At 37.5% G+C, this 23,440-nt stretch overlaps 1 protein-coding gene across 2 annotated transcripts in view; it reads right to left on the bottom strand.

The window, feature by feature from the left end:
* Positions 1-23,440, bottom strand: part of GMDS (GDP-mannose 4,6-dehydratase) — a 414,275-nt gene that overhangs the window by 349,793 nt on the left and 41,042 nt on the right. The window contains exons 2-3 of one of the 2 annotated variants that reach the window (XM_054057322.1): positions 17,933-18,010; positions 1,107-1,151 (exon numbers count right to left, since the gene is read on the bottom strand). In XM_054057322.1, coding sequence (XP_053913297.1) covers positions 1,107-1,151; positions 17,933-18,010 — 123 coding nt within the window. The remainder of the gene's footprint in view (positions 1-1,106; positions 1,152-17,932; positions 18,011-23,440) is intronic. The other variant, XM_009569286.2, reaches the window with a different exon arrangement.

The following is a 23,440-nucleotide window of genomic DNA, read 5'->3' as shown; positions in this document are numbered from 1 at the left end:
CAGAGCACGTACTTTTGCCTTTAAAATAGCAGAAGCAGCTACAATGATTCTTCTCTTCATACCTCTCTTCATTCAAATGGAATGGAGAAATAGTAAAAATCACCATTTTGCAACACTGAAAAACCAACACCAATAAACAGATCAATCAACAAAGCAGGAGGAAGAATGGAATAAGCAGGGAAAGCTTACCAAGTGCAAAAGCATGGAAAGCACAAACTTGAGAATAGACTTCTCACTAAACTATGAAGCAGTATTACAACAGAAGTAATAAAATCCAATGTTAGATCAAGCATTAGCTTTTACTAAGAACCCAGAAAATACTATCTTAATTTGACCACCCCTTTCCCTCCAATATCGTGCATTTTAGAAACATCTGTCCTGACTGAGAAGGCAAATATTCTCACATATACGCCCACAACAGTTCAAAGTCATCAAAACATACCATAATAATACCATTGTTGCTTTTCTGGGCCACAAATGAGACAGTTTTGCTAAGGAAAATTATGCAAAAAGAAGTAAAGAATCAGACTCCCTTTATTTTAAGGAAAAGGTAAATGAAAATGATGTGTTAAGGAAGTATACAAGTAATCCAAGAGAAATGGTGGAATGTAACCCTACCACAGTGTGTGTGTGTGTATATATAATTTTTTTCCCCTTCTTTTTAAACACAGAAAGTGAAATGCAAAAGTTTCGTTGCTGAAGTATAGCTGCCAAAATAAAAGGGCCTTTGGTGTGGAGAGGAAGGTGCAGTAAGAGAACAAACAAGAGATTCTTATTCCTTTATGTGTTACATTGCATCATAAATTATTCCCCAATTCCTTACAGTTTTGGCTCACACAGGTCGCTCCTTATCTGAGTTAGCGGGAAACATGCAAAGCAGCTATACCCTGAGGAGAAGAGGGAATCCACTTGTGGACATTAGATGATAAATAGTACAATAAGCTGGCATGATTACAGGCTATGTTGCACATTCCTCTCCGGAATTTTGATTTGTTATCTAAGGCTGGAGTGGAAAACATACACAGAGAAGGACAGAAGCAGAGGAAACCAGAGCTGCAGCATCCAAACGACTCCGTCAGCCTGCAGCCAGTCACCGAGTCACTCACCTCATAGCCTTTTTCCAGCAGGAACTCTGCCAAGTATGATCCATCCTGGGAAGAGTAAGATATAGGAAAATGTTAGAAACACAGTGAACGGGTCTGGGAGATTTGGACTGGGTTAAGGTCTCAAAAAAGGGAAGAAAATTTGCAGTGACTTGACCAAGTAACAAGCATATGCTTTGATTTCTCCAGATTTATACATTGGCCTAAAATTACAATGGATGCTTTTTGGTTAATTTTAGATTAAGAAGCAGTATATTTTAAGATAACTTGCTTTCAAATGCTGGTTGAGAACTCCCATCTCTTGAATCTCTTTCCAAATTCCATTGTAAAGTGTCTGGGGATGTCTTTCCAAAATATCCTAACCACAATTGCTGAATTTGAACTATTTTGGAGACAGGGAAGGAAAAACACTCTAGAGAAACTGGTGCAAGCTTAGCATATTCTCTCCCTTGCACATGCACTCCTTTCACAAGCCTTCTGAAGGCAGCAATAATTCGGCCTGCCTGACCAACTGAGTTTTCAAACACATCCCTAGCACACCTTATATTTATACTACAGAATACAAGCCATTTTCACATTTTATATAACATTGAGCTTTAAGAGCTTGAGGTTTTTTTCCCCTCTTCCTTTCAAATCCTTGTCAAACTTAAATAATTAAACTCCCCCAACAGCAAATACTTCAAAACACATGTTAGCGCATGTTTTCCTGAAATAAGATGATTTTCCTGGCACCATAGTTGCCAGGATTACCAAACACATTTATCCTTATAAATGTATATGCACCATCACAAAGTTTATCCCTCCAAAGGGCGCACACTAACCAATTCAGTGAATACTACCCATGACCAAGAGTCTCCGTCTTTCCACTGACTTTTTGAACTAGTTGTTCCTTTAATATGCGAGAGCATTCCAGAGTCAATTGACTTGTTATAGAAAGACCATAAAACCATAAGATGCAACCTGTGCTTATACGCTTTAAGACTGTTATGTGGATCTGCTCTGCTGCGATCATGACCACAAACCTTTAAGTGCAAAACTAAACAGACATATTTTTGGTCCTCTTTTAAAAAGCATGTTTCTCCAGAGAAAAACCTCTCTCACCTCAGATTAAATTAGCTTCTCTTGCCTCATAGACAGCCTAAGGAGAATAACATACTGAAGTAAGAAATTTGAGATGCACTATGAGGCCCTAAAGCAGCTGGACTGCCAGCAGAGACTGCTTACTACATTGACAGCAAAATCATGCATAAACGTATGCAAAATGGCATGGTGCTGAGTACAAGGGACATGTTGCTGTATGTTTAAAGTCACAGCATCAAAAAAATTAATGAAATATTCCATAAAGTCATGAAGCCTTACACAGTCTAGAAGAACTTTGAACTATGAAAAAGTCTCAGCTACACATACTTTTCCCACTACACGCATATGCATGTGGTAACAGAAATTCTCAGTCCTCACGCCAACCACCAGTCTACGACACTAGTTGATCTGAAACATGACAAACCATGTGTGCCGTGACATCACTGGAAGAGTATGTGTTTCTGTACATCAAATGAAAAAAAAATAAAATCCCATCAAAGGTGAAATATTCAAAGAACACACAGTGGCAACTCTGGAGAAATACATGGGCAAGGGATGACAACGACCTTTAAAATGGTTGTCTTTTTCATTTGTAATTTCCCCCAGGATTTAGCAGAGGTGGATTACAGGGAAGAAAACTTCCAATTCCCCTTAGCTGCTCAGTCCAATCAAATAAATAAATATAAAATAAAAAGAACGTGAAAATCAGTGGTCCAGAGAGTGCAAAGGGGATGAAAAAAGGAAGGTTGTGATTACTTAGGAATTTGATGGGAAACAGACTTGACTAGGATTGAACCCTGTCAATAAGGTCTTGTTCTTCTCACCCAGGCCATTGCTCAAACTTTCCAGTCGTCCTGGAACATTTTGAACCAGCAGTGGCACTTGCTTCCTCTGCACTTCCTTTCCAGGTCTATCAAGTGATAGGGCAGGGTTTTACAATGAGTGGGAAACAGGCAGCAAGTGTGAATGTTACTGGTTTCTGGCTCTAGCACAGCATAACTGATTTACTATCTACTAATCACACACAATGCAGATTCATGCTGTCCTGTACTGTGCTACTGTATCACACACAGACCCCAGGTTTCACATTTCCCTTCCTTTTCTTTTCAGTACAGCAGCTGTCAATGAGAACTGCAATCAGAATGGTGATCAAAGGGTCTAAGAGTTTGCAACGTGTAAGAACAGTAGTTTCCATCTTCTGCTAATGAGGTCAAGGAGTAAAGAACATTAGGTAAACTCTAGCAAGCATGGGGGATGGCATTATGCATAGATCTTCTATTACTAAAGCTATTGATTTCCATTTATACTACAAAAAGAGTTTTCAGGATTCAGGAATCACTAAACTAGGAAAGAAATATTAGAGAAGCTAAGTGTTTAGCAACAAAGCTCAATTTTTATTAGGGCTAGCCAATTTTGCTTTATTTGAGACACATATTGTCACCCATATCCATTCCTGGTTTGCATGTGAGTGGGAAGGGACCAGCACAAAGTACATGACTTGGGCTAATCTATGAAGTTGGGGACTGGGACACAAGGTCTTCCCATTTATAAGAAATGCTTATAGTCATCTTGTTTCTATTTCTTCAAGAGTTTTATCTCAAAACTACTGGTCTAAAGCATGTCTTCCTTAGTACCAAAAAAAAAAAATCAATACCAGCTTAGGTATTAGTACCAGCAATCATTGACGTAGCTATATGTACCTTACTCCCAAAGTCAACAACAAAGGCAAGGTGGAAAAACGAGAGTCGCTACAGATTAGTGTCTTGGTTACTGTGTTCTCTCTACTGGGTAACATGCTATTCTACCTTACAAATGTTGTCACATTGGAGAGCTTACTTTTCCTAATGCAAAGTACCCACTTATTGTTATTCAGTTTATAATAAAGCAACAAAACCTCAGAAGACAGAAGAAGGTCGCTTTGTCTGTGGCCAAAACATCAGTTTTAAAAGAAAATATCCTACAGATTGCCTTTAAGTAGGACTGCAATGAGACCTGGCTCTGCACAGATGTCAGATGAGCTTGAAAGGTCAAAATAGTTTAACAAGACTGATTAAATAAACTGATTAAATAAATTTAACCTCAGTTAAAACAGTTCCTCATCAGCACGCTTTGACATATCACACTTGAAGAATCATTACTTCAGCCAAATAGCAGTCTGAAAGCACATACAAAGAATGATACTTCAGCTGTCTTCCAAGACACAGCAGCAGGTTTCCAACCAACTGCAGCTGCCTTACAACATGTCTGTAAAATTCTCAGACAAAGGAAAACACTCACATAAACTAGTGAGACAATTTTAGGATGCAATATTTTATATTTAATATAGTAGTTAATGTCAAGAATTTCAGTAAGCTTTGACATGCTATCAAAGAAAACCTTTTCCAACAGAGTGAAGAAATTGAGATATAAACAAGAATTAGACAGTGCTTTGCCACAAACATCTAGAATAAAAAAGTATCAAGTTTGACTTGACCCATGAACAAAGAAAAGGATCACTTACGCAGAAAACTGAAAACAAGTGGAATTAAATAGCTTATTTAGCAATCCAAATCTCCTTTATTTTGCACTGTTCTACAAAAGGAAATTCCATTTGCAAGGGACTTGTTTTGGATTTGCATTGACAGATTCAGAGAAGGCTGCAAAAGCAATCCCAAACACAAGACATATTCATTGTTTTCCTTTGGTATGGCCAGTTCCAACATTTTTCTGCAGAGCTCCTGGATTCAAGTACTATATTACATGCTTTCGTAGCATTTGTAATCCAGAGAAGGGGAGTCCCTCTTCTACACAGCTCCTCTCTGCTAATATAGAGAAGCATAAAAAAAGTACAAGATGGATGAAGAAACAACGGAAAAGAGACTAAGGAGGAGGAATAAGATTGTTTTAATCACTATACCTAGAACTCAGGGGCATTACTATACCTAGATACTCAGGGGCATGGTTTAGTGGTTGATAGGAATGGTTGGACTCGATGATCTTAGAGGTCTTTTCTAATCTAGTGAACTCCAGGAGAAGTAAACAGACTGCTTTTTCAGAAGGCAGGAAAAGGAATTAAAAAACTAACACAAGTGATGTGAGTGTATTATGACCATAACACAGAGGAGAAAAGGGCTACCATTGCACAGTGACATCATAAACACTGAAGAAACATCCCCACAGTATGGTGGTAAAAATGGTATTCTCTACAAACACACAGTGTTAGGAAACCCCAAAGCCATGTAAACAATTATGAGAAAGGCTGTTGCAAAATCACTAAAACTGTCCACCAACAGTCCAGCTCTCTACTTTTTTTCTGAAACGGAGTTGCTAGTATCAACTAGAATTCCCAGACCTGACTCCCAGCCACAAAAGACACGAGTGCTCAAAAAACACCACTTCATCGGATAATACAGCAGGGAAGAGAGCCCATCTACTGTGCTATCTTCCTTACTCCTCAGGTCTGCCCATTTGCAAGTGGATTAACAACAGGAATCGAGAAGATAAAAAACACAACACACCCACTGTCAGATGCACTGTCTGAGGGAGCTGTTGGTTTCTCAATATTTTTAAGATGAGTGCATATGATGATGTACCTGTCCATCTGCCACATGCTTATAGTTCTGCTCTGTACTTCTACATGTCACAAATACCAAGTTTTCAGACTTCATTTTTCCTTTAAAAAAAAAAGTGCCAGATATCACACAAAAGACCAAGGTTGTTTATACTTACAAAATTCAAAACTGATTAAGGCGAGTGCCATGCCCTTAGAAATAACAATACAAAGGTGAGTTCATAGAAGTTCAAACTATAGACGCTGTCAATTATTCTTTCATAGCAATTCTAAATTCCTTTTGAATTACAAATTATAGCTGTGATCTGATGAAATTAAATTTTGATAAATTCAGTTAATCTCTTTGGGGGAAGGAACATGGAGAGAAAAGGCACACATTCAGCCATAAGACATGATTCTATTTCATAAATAAGGGATCTTTCTGTAATAACACCAACAACACGCACCACACTTTCATTTAGCCTTGTTTGAATGAATAATCTATACTTCCACTAAAATATGCAGAACCAGTGCCAGTAGTAGCCTTGCACAATAAATTGTTGCTTCATCAAATTTTAGCATTTTATATAGCTATAGGCTAATGCTATTTCAGTGACTTATTAAGCTGCCATATGGTAACAGATCCTTTGGAGCAGGGAACACACACCACTCTAAAGCAACATCTAGATGATTTTAATAACAATCCATAATAACAGCTATTCATCTGTTTGTAGTGTTCCAAAACAGCTTTCCATAAAAAGAAAGTCCAAGCAAGTAATACAGTGTTAATGTTATTTGTGCTTAAAAATGCATACTTCTAATCACTTCACATGATTTACAGAGGAAATCAGTAATTTTTTGCAGCTACTATAAACAGAACAGTGCTGTGCTTTGTCTCAAGTCTTCAAGGCAATACTCAATGTCAAGCGTTAGAGTGTTCATAAAAAATCCTCCATACTGAAAAAAGGAAGAATTATGAACTCTGAAGTATTTAACTGATTTATTAAAGCTGTCAACCTCCAAATGCAGTAGTTATTTTGCTATTTTGATTTGTATTCTGGCCAAGTAAGAATAGGAAAACAAGTGTCCTTTTGTTCCTGCAGTCAAAAGAAAAAGTCATAAGGCAACAAATGTTAAAAAAAAAATTAATCTATCTCTGTTTTAAAACATTCCCCACTGAATTGAAGGGTTTTTGTAACGCATTAACTTCATTAAAAAAAAAAATAAAATAAACAGGAAGAAAAGTTATCATTAGCAACAACAACAAGACCTTCTGATTGCATTACTCTGTCCTTTTTCAATTAAGAGTTGTTTAAAGGCAATAGAAAAGTAAAGCTGCTTTGGAGAAGTGAATCACCCTGTTATTTCCTAGTCTGAGCTTCATCTGACCTCACACGCTCTTCCACTGGTAAACTATTAAGCTATATTAGGAGCTACAACTGCACTGAAGATGACAGAAAAAGGTTTTCTTCCTTTCCCCCTCCTTCCCTCCACACTCACCTTTATCCAAAACAATCTTATTTATATCATCAATATTTATAGCTACTATACTGTGAACCCCAGCACAGACACCTTGCCTAAAAAACAAACCTCTGCACCATTCGAACATGAGCAGAACAAACCTGTATAATTCAGATTTGCTCTTTACTATTAGGAGATACAACCTGTTATGAGTTTTGGCTTAAGCCAACAACAACAAGGTATGCCAGCGCAATGTTATTGATTTTCCTAAATGTCAATATTTAAGATATCAAATCTTCATCCTAAAACTCATTATATTCTACAATATCAAGTAGCTTGCAACCATCACACACAAAAACCCCAACATCTCAGCTTGAGAAAACAAACGGCACCACTAAACTGAGCACGCTGTATTTTTTTACTGATTGCAGGAGCCTGTGACAATGCGTTATTTCCAAATACACTTACACTTACCACAAACCTCCCAGTGACAACAGTCAGGTGCCCGACAGCTTTAAAATGGAAATCATGCATCTAAACTCTCAGACTGTGTACTCAAACTTTCAGATACTCAAAACCCCCACAATTTTTCATGAAGAACTATTTTTATAAAGAGGAAAAGTATAAGTAGGGAGCCTTCTAAAGAACAAGCTTTTTCTGAATGCATGTTTTAAGCCGCAATACTCTTCAAACATGACTGTCAGCAGTATAGTAGTACAAAACAAACCCGTTACAAAGCATGGATTTTTGAGAAACGTAGCTATATTTTTCTGTCTCACTGGTGAAACCACAGAGATTGGAAGGATGCGTCTATAAACATGGAACTGCAAATCATATGGAGAAAAGTCCATGACAAAACTAAAACCTTTACTTACAGTGTTTGTAATGGGAAATCCATAACAGTTTATATAGCCACAAGATGATTGGTTTGCCTGTCCCCGTTTCCTCCTGCTTTCAAAAAGCAACTAGTATCAGATAGTATTTCACTTTTACCAAGTAGTAACAGTAGCTCCAATCATCATCAGCCATGAGTGTTTTGGACATGCTTATCCTGGAAGACTCAGACTAGCCCATCAGCCCCATTAGGTGACTAACACTGCACACTAACTAGTGGGGAAATCCCTCAATCTGCAACAAATGCAAACACTAACCCCAAACATTACCCACTGGAAACAAAAATAGTTGCATGGACCAAAGAAACCAGGAAACATAGGAGTAAGTTGCAGGACACTGTCAAAAGGAGTAACTTTGGCATCAAAATTTGGAAGTTCAGATTTGTAACAGTAACATAAAAAACATGAAGGCCAGAAATGGTTTTGGGAGAAATACAGCTTCTGTTATGTTTACAACAGATGAGTAATTTTGTGAAGGAATGCCAGGAAGAACAGATGAAATATTAACATGCTATCTTTAACATCCTACAGAGGAAAACCAAGGTAAAAGCAGTAACGTGGCTATTACTGTAACTGGGAGGTCACCTGAACTTATGACCATAGCTTAACACATGTTCTACCAGAAATAATGGACGTACTTCACCCCCAGACATAGCCATCTATTATTTTTGTTCTGCAGTAGCCTCCCAGAGCTGCTGAGTTTAAAGCTGCTTTCACCATTGTAGCACAAGCCTCTCACACTGCTGCTCACTGCCTGAGTTTATGTTACCTTAAGTTTATACCAAGACATTGTTTCCTACCAGAGTGTGAGGTCAGTTATTTGAGAGAAACCAAAATAAACATCATGCTGGCTATCATGTTTGCATGAGACCAAAGCCTAAATGAAGGAGAGGTAAATGAGTGTAGATAGAGAAAAAGTTTAATTCATTCTTCTGTACTCAGCTTTACATATGGACATAGCAATTTAGACTGAAAGGTGATTTGTTCAGAGAAACACAAAACCAGAAAGAAAATATGTTCCAACAGGAGCAGAAAAACAACACACAATAAGACAACTTTCATTTTCTTAAATGTTTGCATGGTTAGAGTTTTGAAAATGCAGTCGGGAACGCTTGAGTGGCACACCAGAGCTTTAATAGCTCTCAGTCTGGCAATACTTGCTTGGGTGGAGGAAAAGCACAGATTCTGCAATTATACGGTCTGCAAGTTATGGAAGAAATCTCTTTATTTACTGGACATTTTAAGTCCTAGAATAAGACAGCTTGTGTTAAAACTGATTATCTACTTTCTTTTGTGTCGTGTCTTCAAGTCAGCATAGTGGGAGCCCAGTTTTTACTGGTCTGACACCCACTGAAGCACAGATAGATTTGTCAAGAGCTCTGCTTGTTTATGCAATTCACACCTTCTCATTTCAAGGCTCTTATGCTTCTCAGTTTTCATTAATAGAGGTCTATAAAAAGTGTCCCCCAACGCTATCCATGTAGCTGTGAATATTCAGAGCGGCAAATAGACCAGCAAGCTTAAGTGTTATCATCATCATCCTCCCAGAGCTTCAGGCAGCTCGGATTTCTCTTTACACTGGGAAGGGATAAAATAATAATACCCCCCCAACCTGTCACATCAATAAACTTCTTGATATTTTCATAACAGGCTAGAAAAGGAAATATCCAATTGAAATTTCAAAACAAGACAGAACCCAGATATCTCAAAGCTAAATTCTTGTGAAAATACCAATATTTGGATTTTAAATCACTTACTCTACTCGGCTATTTGTATCATCCGAACGGGAGAGCTCTTAGGAGTTGTCCCCTAATCTTCCCTCTACACACAGACTCTTCTCCATAACAGGGGTATGTTAAGCATTTTGAGTCTTAAATACCTGAAGCAACACTTCAATTCATTAAAAAAAAAAAAAAAACACAGAAAAATTTTAGGAATCTTAAGATGACAAGTTCTTCCTATGACTTCCAAAACACTATCCTCACAAAATAATCCAGAGAAACAATTAGCAAAGTCAAAGATACAGTCTACAAAAATTTGAACACAACATTTTTCACCTATTTTTCCAAAGATAATACTTGCCATGAAAATGTGTGGCAAAAGATGTAATTACCATGCCCAGAAGCAGCTTCAAATTTTGTTGGATATTTTTGAGCCAGAGTAAATATGCTTGAGAAGTATTTTCCACAGCCTAGGAATTATTTATTTTTTAAAACAATACATAATATGTTCTCTAGCACAACTGTAAATAAATGAAATATATGGGATGTGTGGTAAAATCTGGTTTAATGAATAGAACTATGAATAATTCAGACAATGCCTACCTTCCTCTATAAGCAATAACAACTGTTAGCGAGGATGCTTAACTATATAATAAAGACTCTCATGTTCAAAACATTGAGTATAAAATGATTGAAATTAGACATTAGATCTGATACTTCTGTTCCACATGGCTGCTCTTGCTAATCAAGTGCTCTGATGCCACATGGGTTGAGTTTCCTGGTGGCGAGAAGCCAAGCAGGATAAGAATTATCTAGGCGATAGACTGCAAAAAGGATGCAATGTTTTTTCAGAGAAGGTTGCAGAAGGTCATCCTTATATTTACAGATACCATACAATGCCTTGTGTACCCAACTTCACAGCTTTCCCTTGTCAGCTTTGAAAGGGGGGAAAAAAAAAGCACCCAGTTTCATTAATTGCCAAGGTTCTTGTCTGAGTGGAACTAGAAAGGGAAATCAGGCAATCACATTTGCTTATCCTGTCAGTCAGGAACAGGATTTGAAGTAGAAAACTCCTACAATGCCACCAGCAAAATACTTGTTCCTTCGATTCATCAAATATTAAAAGTCACCTGCAGTTTGAGTTAGCAATAATAACTTGCAGAGTCTTTAAGTGTAGTTATCAAAAGAATTTTTAGCTAGGCTTCATGAACAGCTTCCCAATTAAGATTAAGACAGTTAAGACAGAGTTATGTCAAGGCAAAGCAACTGTATAGTTTAAATATTTCCATATCGGTTTTGTTCCAATGAATTATGCAGTTTTGCATGGAACTCTGAAAACAGAAAAGTTATTTAAAACTTTCACAAAGAAGCCTTTAAGAAGTATCAGAACAAACTACTTTAAAGACCTTGTCACAAACATTTCTTACTTTAACTTCTTTCATTTGCTGTTCCACCAAACCTGAAACTAGTTAAATTTAACTGACTTTACAAGCTGTGGAGAGACTGAGTACACAAGACACATTTTAGTCATTTTGGTCTGTATTCATAGTAATTTCCTCTAATCTCAAGGTTTCTTAGCAGTTCGTTTGAATCTCTTTGCGCCCTAGGAACTCCAGGAAATACTACGGAAACCTCCCTGTCTCACTTACTTTGCAAACTGTTCTGTTACATTTATTCCTGGTTCTGTTAATAGCAGCCTAGCAAAGCCAAACAACACAGTATCACAATCTTACTCATTTAAAATTCATAAAGTGTTTAATTTAATTGCCAAATGATGTTAGGATACACTGTAACTGAACAAATTGCAGTTTTTGCAAAAAGCTAGATGTGAAGAAAATAACATCTAGTTTTTATTGCAGAGATCACTGTCACTTAAAAATGGCATCAGCCTATCTTTTTTAAAGATTTCCATAGCATGCACAGAAAGAGGATTCTTAGTTTTTATAAACATCAAACATAAACAAAACAGAAAAGTGCAAGAGGGCCTAATTTTGGGGAACATGGGGGTCTCAAACAGCTCTGCTCATTGAAAAATGCTTTAAGACTCTGAGAAAAAGATTAAGTGATATATTATACATAAGCAGTTCCTAAAACAAAGTATATGAGTCCTTGTTTTAATGCTATTAAGGATTACTACGCGGAATAGTCTTTATGCTTCACTTTTTCAGGTTGATCTGCCACCCGGTTTTTGCCTGGGCTAAGCTAGCACCTCTAGTAAATAAGGACAATAGAATGCAAAAATTGCACCTTGTATGTTATGAATCTTCTTGAATGCTTACACATTGAATTACTACAATAACCTCAAAGCAGCCATAAGACCTGGGGCATTGCTTGACAGCCAACTGAACACGAGCCAGCAGTGTGCCCAGGTGGCCAAGAAAGCTAATAGCATCTTGGCTTGTATCAGAAACAGTGTGGCCAGCTGGTCCGGGGGAAGTAATTCTTCCCCTGTACTCAGCACTGGTGAGGCTACACCTCAAATACTGTGCTCAGTTTTGGGCCCCTCGGTATAAGACAGACATTGATGTCCTGGGGCGTATCCAGAGAAGAGCAATGAAGCTGATGAAGGGGCTGGAAAAGAAGTCATACAAGCAGCGGCTCAGGGAACCAGAGAAGAAGAGGCTGAGAGAAGACCTTATTGCTCTCTACAACTATCAAGAAGGATGTTGCAGAGAGGTGGGTGTTGGTCTCTTCTCCCAAGTGATAGGCAACAGGACAAGAGGGAATGGCCTTAAGCTGTGTCAGGGCAAGTTTAGATTGGACGTTAGGAAAAATTTCTTCACAGAAAGGGTTATCAAACACTGGAGCAGGCTGCCCAGGGAGGGCAAGTAGATGAGGTGCTTGGGGACACGATTTAGTAGTAGACTAAATCATGTTTAAGTAGGTATGGTTGGAGTTGATGATCTCAGAGGTCTTTTCCAACCTAATGATTCTATGAGAATTTTCCATACTGAACTACATCACACATGAAAAGCTAATATCAGCAACCTGTTAAGTTCTTCATCATCGCATCAACTAAGCTATTTGGCACCAAGCCATCAGTCTTCCTCCTCTGCCTCATTTCAATAGAAGGGGTACCATCCCTCTCATCATTTCTGGAGGGTTATCCATTATTTAGAAACCTTGAAGAGGTATCACAACAGAACTGTGATTTAGCATCCAACTATATGACCTGTGCCTCGACTCAACTATACTACATGGCACCACTTAGATGAGTACCCATACTCTTGAGGGGCTGATTGCATTTATTTAGAGCATATGGAATTACACTGAACAATGTCTTGGGAGTATTAGTGAACGTTTTTGTACTAGTGAACATGCTGACAACCAGACAGCAAGCTTAACTACTCTACTTTTCCCTCACAGAAAACTCTGCTTAAATGACATCACATTAATAGGCATTTTGGATGAAATTATTTGATCTATTACAATGCAGAAAGAAGTCTAAAAACTGCTTTTAGATAATGATAAGCCACCTTCAGGAACTAAGGCATTAAAGCTACACTTCTTCCCTCCTGAGGGCAGTTGTGCTGCCTGACTCACAGCGCTATACCTCATTCATTCAGAGATGTGATTAATACTGCAGTCATCTACGCCTTCAGCTGTATATAGATCACCCATAGATACCAGCAGTTCTCCAGCCACATACATAAGCTGTTCCCATGGCAGTATTCCTTATAAAAACTGTGAATTTAGGACTGCATAACTTGTTTGCCAATACCATTTTTCTTCTCCGAGAACAACTGAAATGGAAGGGCTAGAAGGGTGCTAGTTAGTGCAAAGCAGCTCTAAGGTCTCCTTTTGGCTAGATGCCTACAGTCACACATTACAATTTAAGTGCTGTGTGCATATCTGGATGATGTGTCAGGAATACAAACTTTTCTAGATCTTTCAGAAAATTTGCTTGTTTCTAAAGATGACAACACTTCTAGACCCATGGGGAAACATTCCATTTTTTTTCCAGGTATTTGTACTTCACTCGTGACAGAGGTTTACATGAAGAGAGGTTCAAACTCAAACTTGAAACAAAATGCTTCTGTGTGTTCTCCTGCATTTCAGTAGGGCAATTTAAAACCAGCAAACTAATTTAGCTATCAAGTGAACAAAGTTTGTTTTAGAAGGTAAACAGCATGGGCCCCCGAGAAGGGCCAAACAACTACAAGGACAGGCAGGCAAGGAGAGGTGCTCATCCTGCTGAAGTGCAGCACAAGTATTTCTCCAGAATTAATGGGACAGGACCACCAAAGTTTGAGTTCATCACTCTCCTGCCGACATGCAAGAAGGGTAAAATTGCCAGTTACAGTGGAAGTTGTTGCGAATGGTGAATGCTAGTTTTTTTTCACAACTGTTGTCATATTTTAATTTTGTTCTCCTACTTTCCTTAAAATGAAAGTATTATTGCGAAGATGTTGGTGCCAGATACCTACTTACTCATTCTTAATGCATTTCATGCCTTGAGGATGCCAATCTATCTTTCTGCATGTACCCATACTTACATACATCTGGTATAATACATGCAAGAGGCTTGTATCTAGCCAGTAAAAAAAAAAAAAAAAAAAAAAAAAAAAAAAGCATTTTGTGTTATAAGAACAGTTTCTTCTTTAGCTGATTCTTTGCATAAAAGCAGTAAGTAGCTAGACATAGCAAGAGGTGTCCTACCACATCAGGAATTATTTACACATAAGATATTTCACTTATAGGGTCAAACACATTACTGATCTACTGTCAGTTCAATTTTCATTCAAAGATATGCAGAAACAAGTGGAAATATTCCTCTCTGGATCGTGCTGTATCCTCAACAGCTTTGTTGTCTTATGCTTCACTGATGCAGAATCCTAGTAATCACTAAGTATTTTGACAGTTTCTTCCCCTTTTATGAAGGCTAGTAATCTGTAAACAGTCACATCATGTATATTTAACTCTTTGCAAATGGGGAGAAATTCGCCATGGTAAAACTCAATGGTTCCAATATCATTTTGCAGAAGGTAATCAGGAACCAGGAAGAAGCACAGGGACTTACAGTCCCAGATGTCCTCAGGAAAATAACCAACCCAGTACCTTATGCACTCTCTTTACAATCTTCTCCATTCCCAAGTATTTATGCTTTCCGAAAGTCTTAGAAGTTAATAACCAGGTTAGTAACAGATTGGAAAGACAGTTCTTGGCTTCATTTTACCCATGTTTATTTACAACTTAAGGAAAACCCTAATAGAAATGTATCCTACATTGCAGCTGGCTAGACCAGTAGCAAAAGATACTAATTTCTTCCCTCTTTAATGCATAGCAGGGCCAAGTAAAACACATTATTCTTGTTCACGCCATACAGTTAAAGTGCAAATTGCAAAGTTGTATCCACAATTTGTGTCATTCTGCTGAAAAGAACTAAAGCTTTGAAGATGTTGTCATAACAAGAGGTAGATTTGGTTAAACTATTCCTCCTGGTTTAAAACATGCAAAGAACAGTCCTATGAAGCCTTAACTTATGCCTCTGGCATCATTTGTTTGCTCTCATCCAAGCAAATTAATTTTGGTTTTAAGGCTTTTTTTGCCATAAGCTTAAGATGAATAATTATCTATAACATTGCTTACAAAATACCCTGAAACACCATATGCAATGTATGCGAACAATGCTGAAAACAGGTATTGGGAATTAAACCTTATTAAAGCCTCTATATAGGCACATGCCCCATCAGAAAGTCTTAGGCAAACTTACCTTCATCTTAGAAAGAGGAAAGAACATTGGTCGTTTGACTTTTCTTTTTTTCTTTCAATTGCAGAAGTATTAACTCATGGCACATTCAAATGCTTTCTTACAGAACAGGAATGAACCAACTGATGTTAAGATTGCTAGAAACAGTAGGGTGGCTGCATCAACGCATTTTGAACAGGTTTGCTGAAATCCAGAAGAAAAGCTTCACTAATAAATGAAGGTAATGTAAACCTTAACAGGCTCTACTGGATTCACTGTCTGTGGCTCATTCAGGGTTTATTCAGCTAACAGACCCTAGGCAGTATTTTGCATGACCATTTTTAATAAATTCACAGTTTTAATGGATGATTTTACTGACACTAATAATACTTCACAAACAGAGCATGGAAACAGATACAGACCTAACCGAGGTAACAGAGCTGGGGAGCAGTACTAAATCAGCTGAAAGGCTCAGAAAGAAACCTTCAGCTTCCCTGTCAGCAGTATGTCGTAGAACTGCTGGCAAGACCTTCTATTGCATCTCATCACTTCTTTCTCTGACCTTCCCCTTTATAAAATTATTTCCTCTTGATATCACCAGACACACAATAACTGGGCTAAAAAATTAAGCTTGCTGTCTAGAGCACTCCTCCCATCTCTTTTCTCCATCTGGAGTTCTAGCCTATACAGGAATATTGTCACATTTCTGGAGGGTTATCATCATTATTTGGTAATAGAAGTAGCTCCTATTTAACTCTCCTATGAGGCTAGAATTTATATAGCTCTACTGCTATATATACCATTGTACACTATATTTCTTATGCCAATAAAAATACATTTGTTATGGGCCTAGTTTATCACATACAAAAATGCTACAAGTTATTACCAGAAGGGGAGGAGGAATAGAAAGAATTTTATGTATGCTAGATGATGAACACGTTTCTTATTATTAAAATTGTTCTAATTCTCCAAGCTCCCAAGTGTCTCATTTTCTGTTCACAGAAAGAATTGCTTAACACATTATAGTAAATTATGGAGAAAAAATGTTACGGTATGAAATACTCGTTTTCATTTTATTTTCCATGCACTGCATACTTTACAAGAAAAAGACAACACAGTAGGAAAGAGAAAGTTTAGAATAGATTTAAAATTAACATTTCTGTTTTACATAACTATCCTGAACTATCCTTAAAATTTCAGACCTATGGCTATTCTTTGCAGGGCTTTAATACAAGAAAGGCTATATAAGCTCAGCCACACATTTCCTCTTTAGGGAAAGAAAATTATCCAAGATGCTTTAATTCAGCTATGTCTCCCAAAGACAGGATCTGCTGAAGGGTAGAAAACAGCTGCAGAATCCATCAAAACCACCAAATTTTAGAACCACAACCAAGTCTATAATGATCCATGAACTGCAGATGCACAAAGATGATCTCTACTACAGAGAATTCTATGCATGAGATACCTACACTAAATAAATTTTCAGTATTTAGTGCAACTTGTAATCAAAAATACTCCCAGTTGCTTGAAGCAGAGAGCTTGTATGTTGCTATTAGTCTCTGGTCATTTCTTTTCAATAAACCAAATGTAAGTGCCAGAAAAGTATCCTAACATTGCAGTTGCAGTTAAACAAATGAGAACAGTTTTAAGCATTAGTGTTCCAAAAATGAGACAAATTGGTGGAGTCTCTGAAGGATACTAACCTTCACACTCATGAAAAGCACAACCTGAGAAGAGACTAACAGAAGGAAAAAAGGAAGGGGAGCTTGTGTTTTGTTTTTTTTAATAGTGTATAAAAAGGCTTTTATCCTCAGACACCATGAACTAGTTAAGAACCACACAGTGCAGCATAAATACATTCTTTCGTACTGAAGACCAGTAAATTTTTCAATGCTTACCGGCAATATTAGCTAACACAAGGTCCATTAGTTTGTACTTCGCCAGGAACATTTCAGTCCAGGATAATTAAAATATATCTATCCACTTAAGCTCAGAGGGAATACATCCCCTCAAATCAGTGTCAGTCTTAAGCAGGCAGACCAAAGACTAAGATTGAAACTTAGTCACAGAAGGCTAATACTCCCAGAACAAATTACTTTATCTAAAAATAATCAAATCTTTCCTTTGTATTTCAAAGTATCATGCAATGCTAGCATAACACTGAATCCTTAAGTACTATTGTAGGCTGAATTATTTATACGGACATACGTTTCCCTCTGTGAAGTAATCTAGAATTAAAATACCAGTACCACTTCTTGTAACTTGTAGCTGAATGGCAAAGTTCACAGCCTTGGTTATCATGGACATCACCGAGGTTCAAGGATGGAAATGCAGCGCACAGCACAGTTTTACAGGTCTGTAGCAGAGACTGCAAGTACTTTCCTGTGAAGCTTTCATCAAAACATCTGAAGTCATTAGTCTATTTTAAAACCTGAATAGACTTGACAAAAGATTACCTTGCATACGATGGAGAGGAACACAGACTTCAGAAGCAATTTCGGATCAGACCCCAAAAATGCTTCCCAGATAATAAACTGTAACAAAAAATGGATGTTCTCAATTAAAAGATTAATATGAAGGTCACATCACTCCACTTCAAAAGCAGAAAAACTGTCTTTAAGATGTCAGTTTTACCAATCACCTGCATACTGTTCTACAGCCAGTTTCTATCTTTATTCTCAGCATTAATAGAATAAATGCACCAACACGATGATTCATCTGCAGGTAATGAACCAGCTATAACTTCCTCATCGCATGTGAATAGCATTTGTTTTATTGTTTGGTTTGGGAAGGGTTTTTTTTTTTTCCCCTTTTTCTTTTAAGCTTCTTTCCTTCACCAGTGGTAGAGCCAGGACTGGAAAAGGTATCACTAGACCATGGGAAACCGCAATTCACTGATGTGTCCCCAGAGCACAAAATGTTTGGCTTGATGTGACACCTTTGGTTTTGGCACAATATAACAATCTTTCAGTCACTGTTTGAAATGACAGAAAAACAATGCACAAGTCAAAGTTCAGCTGTAAATTAACACTCACTTTAATAAAAAAATAATTTTTAAATGATGACATCAGCTAAGCTACTCTTTCGTAGACATCTTCTCACACCTGCAAATACAAAATACACAACAGATGTTGGAGCAAGAGGACTAACCTCGTCCTCCCTTGCTCCAACTGAAATATTGAGTTTCTACAGGAAAACTTACACACTGTCACTGCTGCAAGCTGAGTACACTCAAATCTTTTCTAAATGTTTGGTTGTCCTGGCATGTATATAAATACAAAGAAAAACTTGTACAACAACAGGCCTGCAAACCTTGATACAGTTCATCTCCTATTGCAGTACAAGACAGGAAAACTGGATGAGTGAAAGAGCTCTAACCTGGTGCAAAACCTTTTCACTCAGTTGTCCATCAATCATGGAAATCAAAATACTGGATAGATTCCAAAGACAGCTGAACTTCCACAGCTTATAGGTGACTGATTAAAAGTGGAGAGCTCATGTTAGAAAACAGTGACAAGGAATCCACAGCTCCTCTGGATACTCCAGATAGACAACTCAAACTTACTTCCTCAGTTCCTACAGAATTTATTAGCAGTAAACAGTACCTCTTGACCTCCAGGCAAGAGGTTCCATATAAATTTATGGCCACTTCCACTCAAAAGGTTTCACAAAGCTGATTAATTTTTTTTGAGCTTGCTTTGCAGCCAGTTCCAGAATTTTATCAGAGGAAAGCCTTCTGCACTTAAAAGTTAATGGAGTTGTATTAAATATTAAAACATTCACTGGCTGAAATAAGCCAGGCTATCCTGTAAGAAGGAAGGTGGAGAGAGAAAGTTTTTCTTCCAATGAAATTACTATTGAACTATTTGAGAACATAAGCTTGTAAATTACTTCCATGTTGCTAAGTCTAAGCAAGTATTCTAACTGTCTATAAATGGTAGGAAGCGTATCTCCCCACTGGAACTGGAATAAAGAGAGGCAAAAGAAAACCACAACCACACAGTAGCCATTCCTTGAATATCAGAAGGGGAACTGACATAACTCTTAATCTGCTGAACTACAAGTTGATCTTGATTAAATTTAAGTAAGCTATCAAACTGCTTTGAAGGTGAACACTAAGAATATTTAAAAAATAATTGTCAGCTTCCAGAAAATAGCTTCCAGGAGACTAAATGCAGACTGTAGACACAGCTTCAGATGGAAACTTAAATCACCTATGCCTTGTAAGGCCAAAAAAACAGATATAAAAAGGAAATTTAAATCTTACTATAAGAAATGTATGTACTAAATTATCTCTACATAAAAGAAAAACCTTTTCAAAGAGGGGGATATTTTTCTGAAGCTACTGATTCCACATCTTGATAAAAGACTAATACAAATATTATTAGTTAAATTTGCACTAAGGTGATGCTAGAAAGTAGGAAGCATAACCACCTAATGAAGCAAAATAAAAAAGATACTCAACAACATAACAGTCTTCACGGCACAATTGTTGTCTGAACTACTTTTCTCAAACATAACAGCAGACGAGCAACTTTTTAAAAGAAATTATTTTTATAAGTCTTAAACTCAATAGGAAATATGAAACACTACACTTTTTTCTTGAAGCAAGCAGATGTTAAGTTACATTGCAACAGCAAGAACTTTCACATGCTCCAAAACAGAAGCAAACAACTCTTCAATGACTCAGTATTTAGTATCAGATTTTGTTCAGCAGTTTTTTTACAGTTCAGTACAAAGAATAACTTAATCCAAGTTTATCTTAAAATGTGAGGTTTTAAATTTCAGCATAGATCACACTTATCCTTCTTTGCTAGATTAACCAGCCTTCAGATACAATCTCAACTTGAAAATTAGAGAACTAGCCACAATCCCTGTTAAGCCCTCTTCGTGTCATCTCTTTTCAAAGTATATAAGAGAATTTCTTGTAGTGGAATACCCTGGGTGGGAGCATCAAAATTAGCACCCATCTGATACTGTTTCATGGTCTCAAGCACAGGAGAAAAGCCACCCTAACAAGAAGCTCACATTGGGAAGGAAAAAAATGTAAGGAAAAAAAAAGTAAGAAAACCAAAAAAAGTAAAATCCCCTAATATCAATAGATTTCATTCTTTTTACCTAGACTCAGCCAAGTAGGATTATAGGTTTAAAGGTAAACTGTAAAAGAAAATCGCATTTACTATCATTTATTTAGTTTACTCCAAAACTAAGTCAAACTGTGTCACATCTGAATAGATAAGGTTCTGAACAAGTGGATGAGGGATGCCCTCCGGTTGAGTCAAGAGTTTCAAGACAGACCCCCTTGCTTTCTAAGTTACCCCTCAGAGAGAAGCCTAGGTGTGGTTGGATCTGCCTGTAGTCTCAGACTTGACCAACAGTTTATGGCTAAAGAATTATGTGATATGTATATATGTGTAAGCCACCAGTCAGAATTAGTTAAGCAGTAGGTAATTTATTTTAAGTCACAGACAAAAACACGTTCAGGATTGCCGTTGATAAATTCACTTGCTGCGTTGGTGCTAGAAGATTATAACCAGTTAACAATGATCATATATATATGTATATATATATGAATTAACAATTGAAACTCAAGATAGTAATTACTTTCCAAGGGAATGTCTGGCAAAGTCAGAGGTCAGAGTCTGGCATGCAATTCTTACCCAAAAGTTGTCCTTTCTTGGGGGGGAAGAGAGAGAGACTCAGGCTCATTGACCTGTCTGTCAGGTAAGGTGGTTGTTTTTCTTCCAGCAAAGAAAGGGGCTTTGGGTGCCTGTTTTTCACTTTTGAAAACTCTTTGGTGCTTCTTGGTGAGGTGGGACTAAGTCAATTAGTATGCCCTTGGCAAGGCTGTGTGTGTCTTCAGAAGTGGGGACTCAGCTGTTTGTCATGCCTTTGGGACAGGGAGCTCGGTAGGTGTGTTCAGGGGTGTTTCTGTTCTTAACCAAAGCAACAACCAGGCTGTGATGCCTCTGCCTCACCACCGGTGTCACTTAGCCGATTTGAGAGACCACCACCTGATCCATCTCTCTTGCAAGATAAGGTTGTTCACTGTTTAAGTAGAACCACTGCCTTTTGCAAACTTCCATCCACATGGCCTAAAAGTCCATTATACCACAGACTGTTTACCCTCTCTTCCGAGAATGAAGCAGCAGAACACAAAGAATTTCTCCAAGACCCCTGGTACCTGTGAACTGAGTGTTACGTACAAGACGTGTCAGGGCCCCAGATGATGTCCAGAGCCTGACTCAAATCTTATGAAAAACTCATATGCTCTGGTCACCAATTTCATTAAGAAAAAAATGTTACTTTATTTTAAAATTTCTATTTTAATTTTAATTCAAAAGAGCAAACGAGAAAGCTATCGTTGTCAAAACAGAAGTCTAGTTACTTCTAGTTCTTGGCACAGAAATCCGTACTTCACATATAGTTTAAATTTTGGGGATAGCTTTAAATAGGAGAGCTTCCTTACTGGCAACCAGGAACATTAAAGCAAAACATTTTTGTTTACAAGATTAACACCTTCACATCTATAGTGTTATTATTTTGAAATAAATTATATTTAATTTGTCTTTAAAGACCAGACAGAACCACGTGATACTGTAGACACTTTTCTGCATTTCATTTTTAAACACACACAAATATGACAGCACTATCTCAGGGAACTACTCCTTTGGCCAGAAAAAGATTACATAATACAACATGATTATCTGCTGTATCAGATCATAAATCATATTTATCCAATGATAAATACTTCTCAGGGAACATGGAAGCAAACAAGTTTACAAGTAGAACTTATACTCCAGCTGATACACCTGATCTTTTAGTTTCTCCTCCCCACCTCCCTCAGGAATGCACAATGACTGCAGACCTGATATTTGACTATAGACACATCCTAGTGGTAATACAAGTTAATATTGCACAGCACAACAACAGCAACACAGATGAGTCAGCTAGGTTTTCCTACCAGGACACTACGGTTAACCTGCTTATCCAAAATGAGAAACACCTTTACTACTAAGTAAATAGTGAACATTTCCTTGTAGGAGTGAAGCGGAATCCCCATTCCCTCCCTCACTCCAGCTTTTCCTATAGCACCATTTCAAGTCTCATCATTTTAATACTAGCTCTTCTCAATGCCAGTTTTTCCTTTCACTTTTTGCCAAAAGACTTGTTCTCCTTTAGCAGACAGTTTAGAGGCTGGAAAAATATTTCCTCCTACATACTTGCAACAGAATATACTTACCATGCTTACAGTAGCTTTGAACATAACAAAACTGTATAGAAGCTACAAAAACCACTCAATCTAACACATAGTGAACTAAAACCCAAATAGGGCAATTTTAGAAGTTTAGAAGAAAAGCAGATTCCAGTTTTAGAAGAAAGCAGATTCCAGCCATTCCTGCCACCTTTCTCAGTCTTCAATCTAACAAAAGAAAAAAAAAAAAAGAAGAGAGAAAAGTGATTTCACCAGAGGTGAAAGACTTCAGGTTTCCATAGCAAGGCAGGAAGGCGTGATTAAGCAGTTGCCTGTGCACAAGATGCATTTTTTATTTTCTCTTCAACAAAAGAGAAAAAGGCAATTACTCTATTATAACACAAAACACAAGTATGAGGCTCTGTGGTTAAGAAAAGAGCTGACATCATTTTAAAACAACTTTGCCAGAAGACTGCAAGCATTTCCTTTCTCGTTCCAGGAGCTGGCATATAAATTAGGCATAACTTATAAACTCCACCAACACCCTGGCCCTAATGCATTCAAGTTTTTTCTTCACTGAAAAGAGCAAAATAGTGCATGTAGATATATGCCCATTTACATATACACATATCTTATCCCCAAAAAGCCTGATAGTACTACTCAAAATAAATGTACACCTTGCTTAAATGGGAGAATAAAAGCATGTTTTCACTTGCAATTAAAACACAATAAGTGTAGTGTAAATATTTACAGAAGGAATCAAAGGAGA

This window comes from Cuculus canorus, chromosome 2 (genome assembly GCF_017976375.1).
Source record: "Cuculus canorus isolate bCucCan1 chromosome 2, bCucCan1.pri, whole genome shotgun sequence".
NCBI lineage: Eukaryota > Metazoa > Chordata > Aves > Cuculiformes > Cuculidae > Cuculus > Cuculus canorus.
The sequence above is the reverse complement of the archived record's forward strand: the minus strand, read 5'-3'. Positions and strand labels throughout refer to the sequence as shown.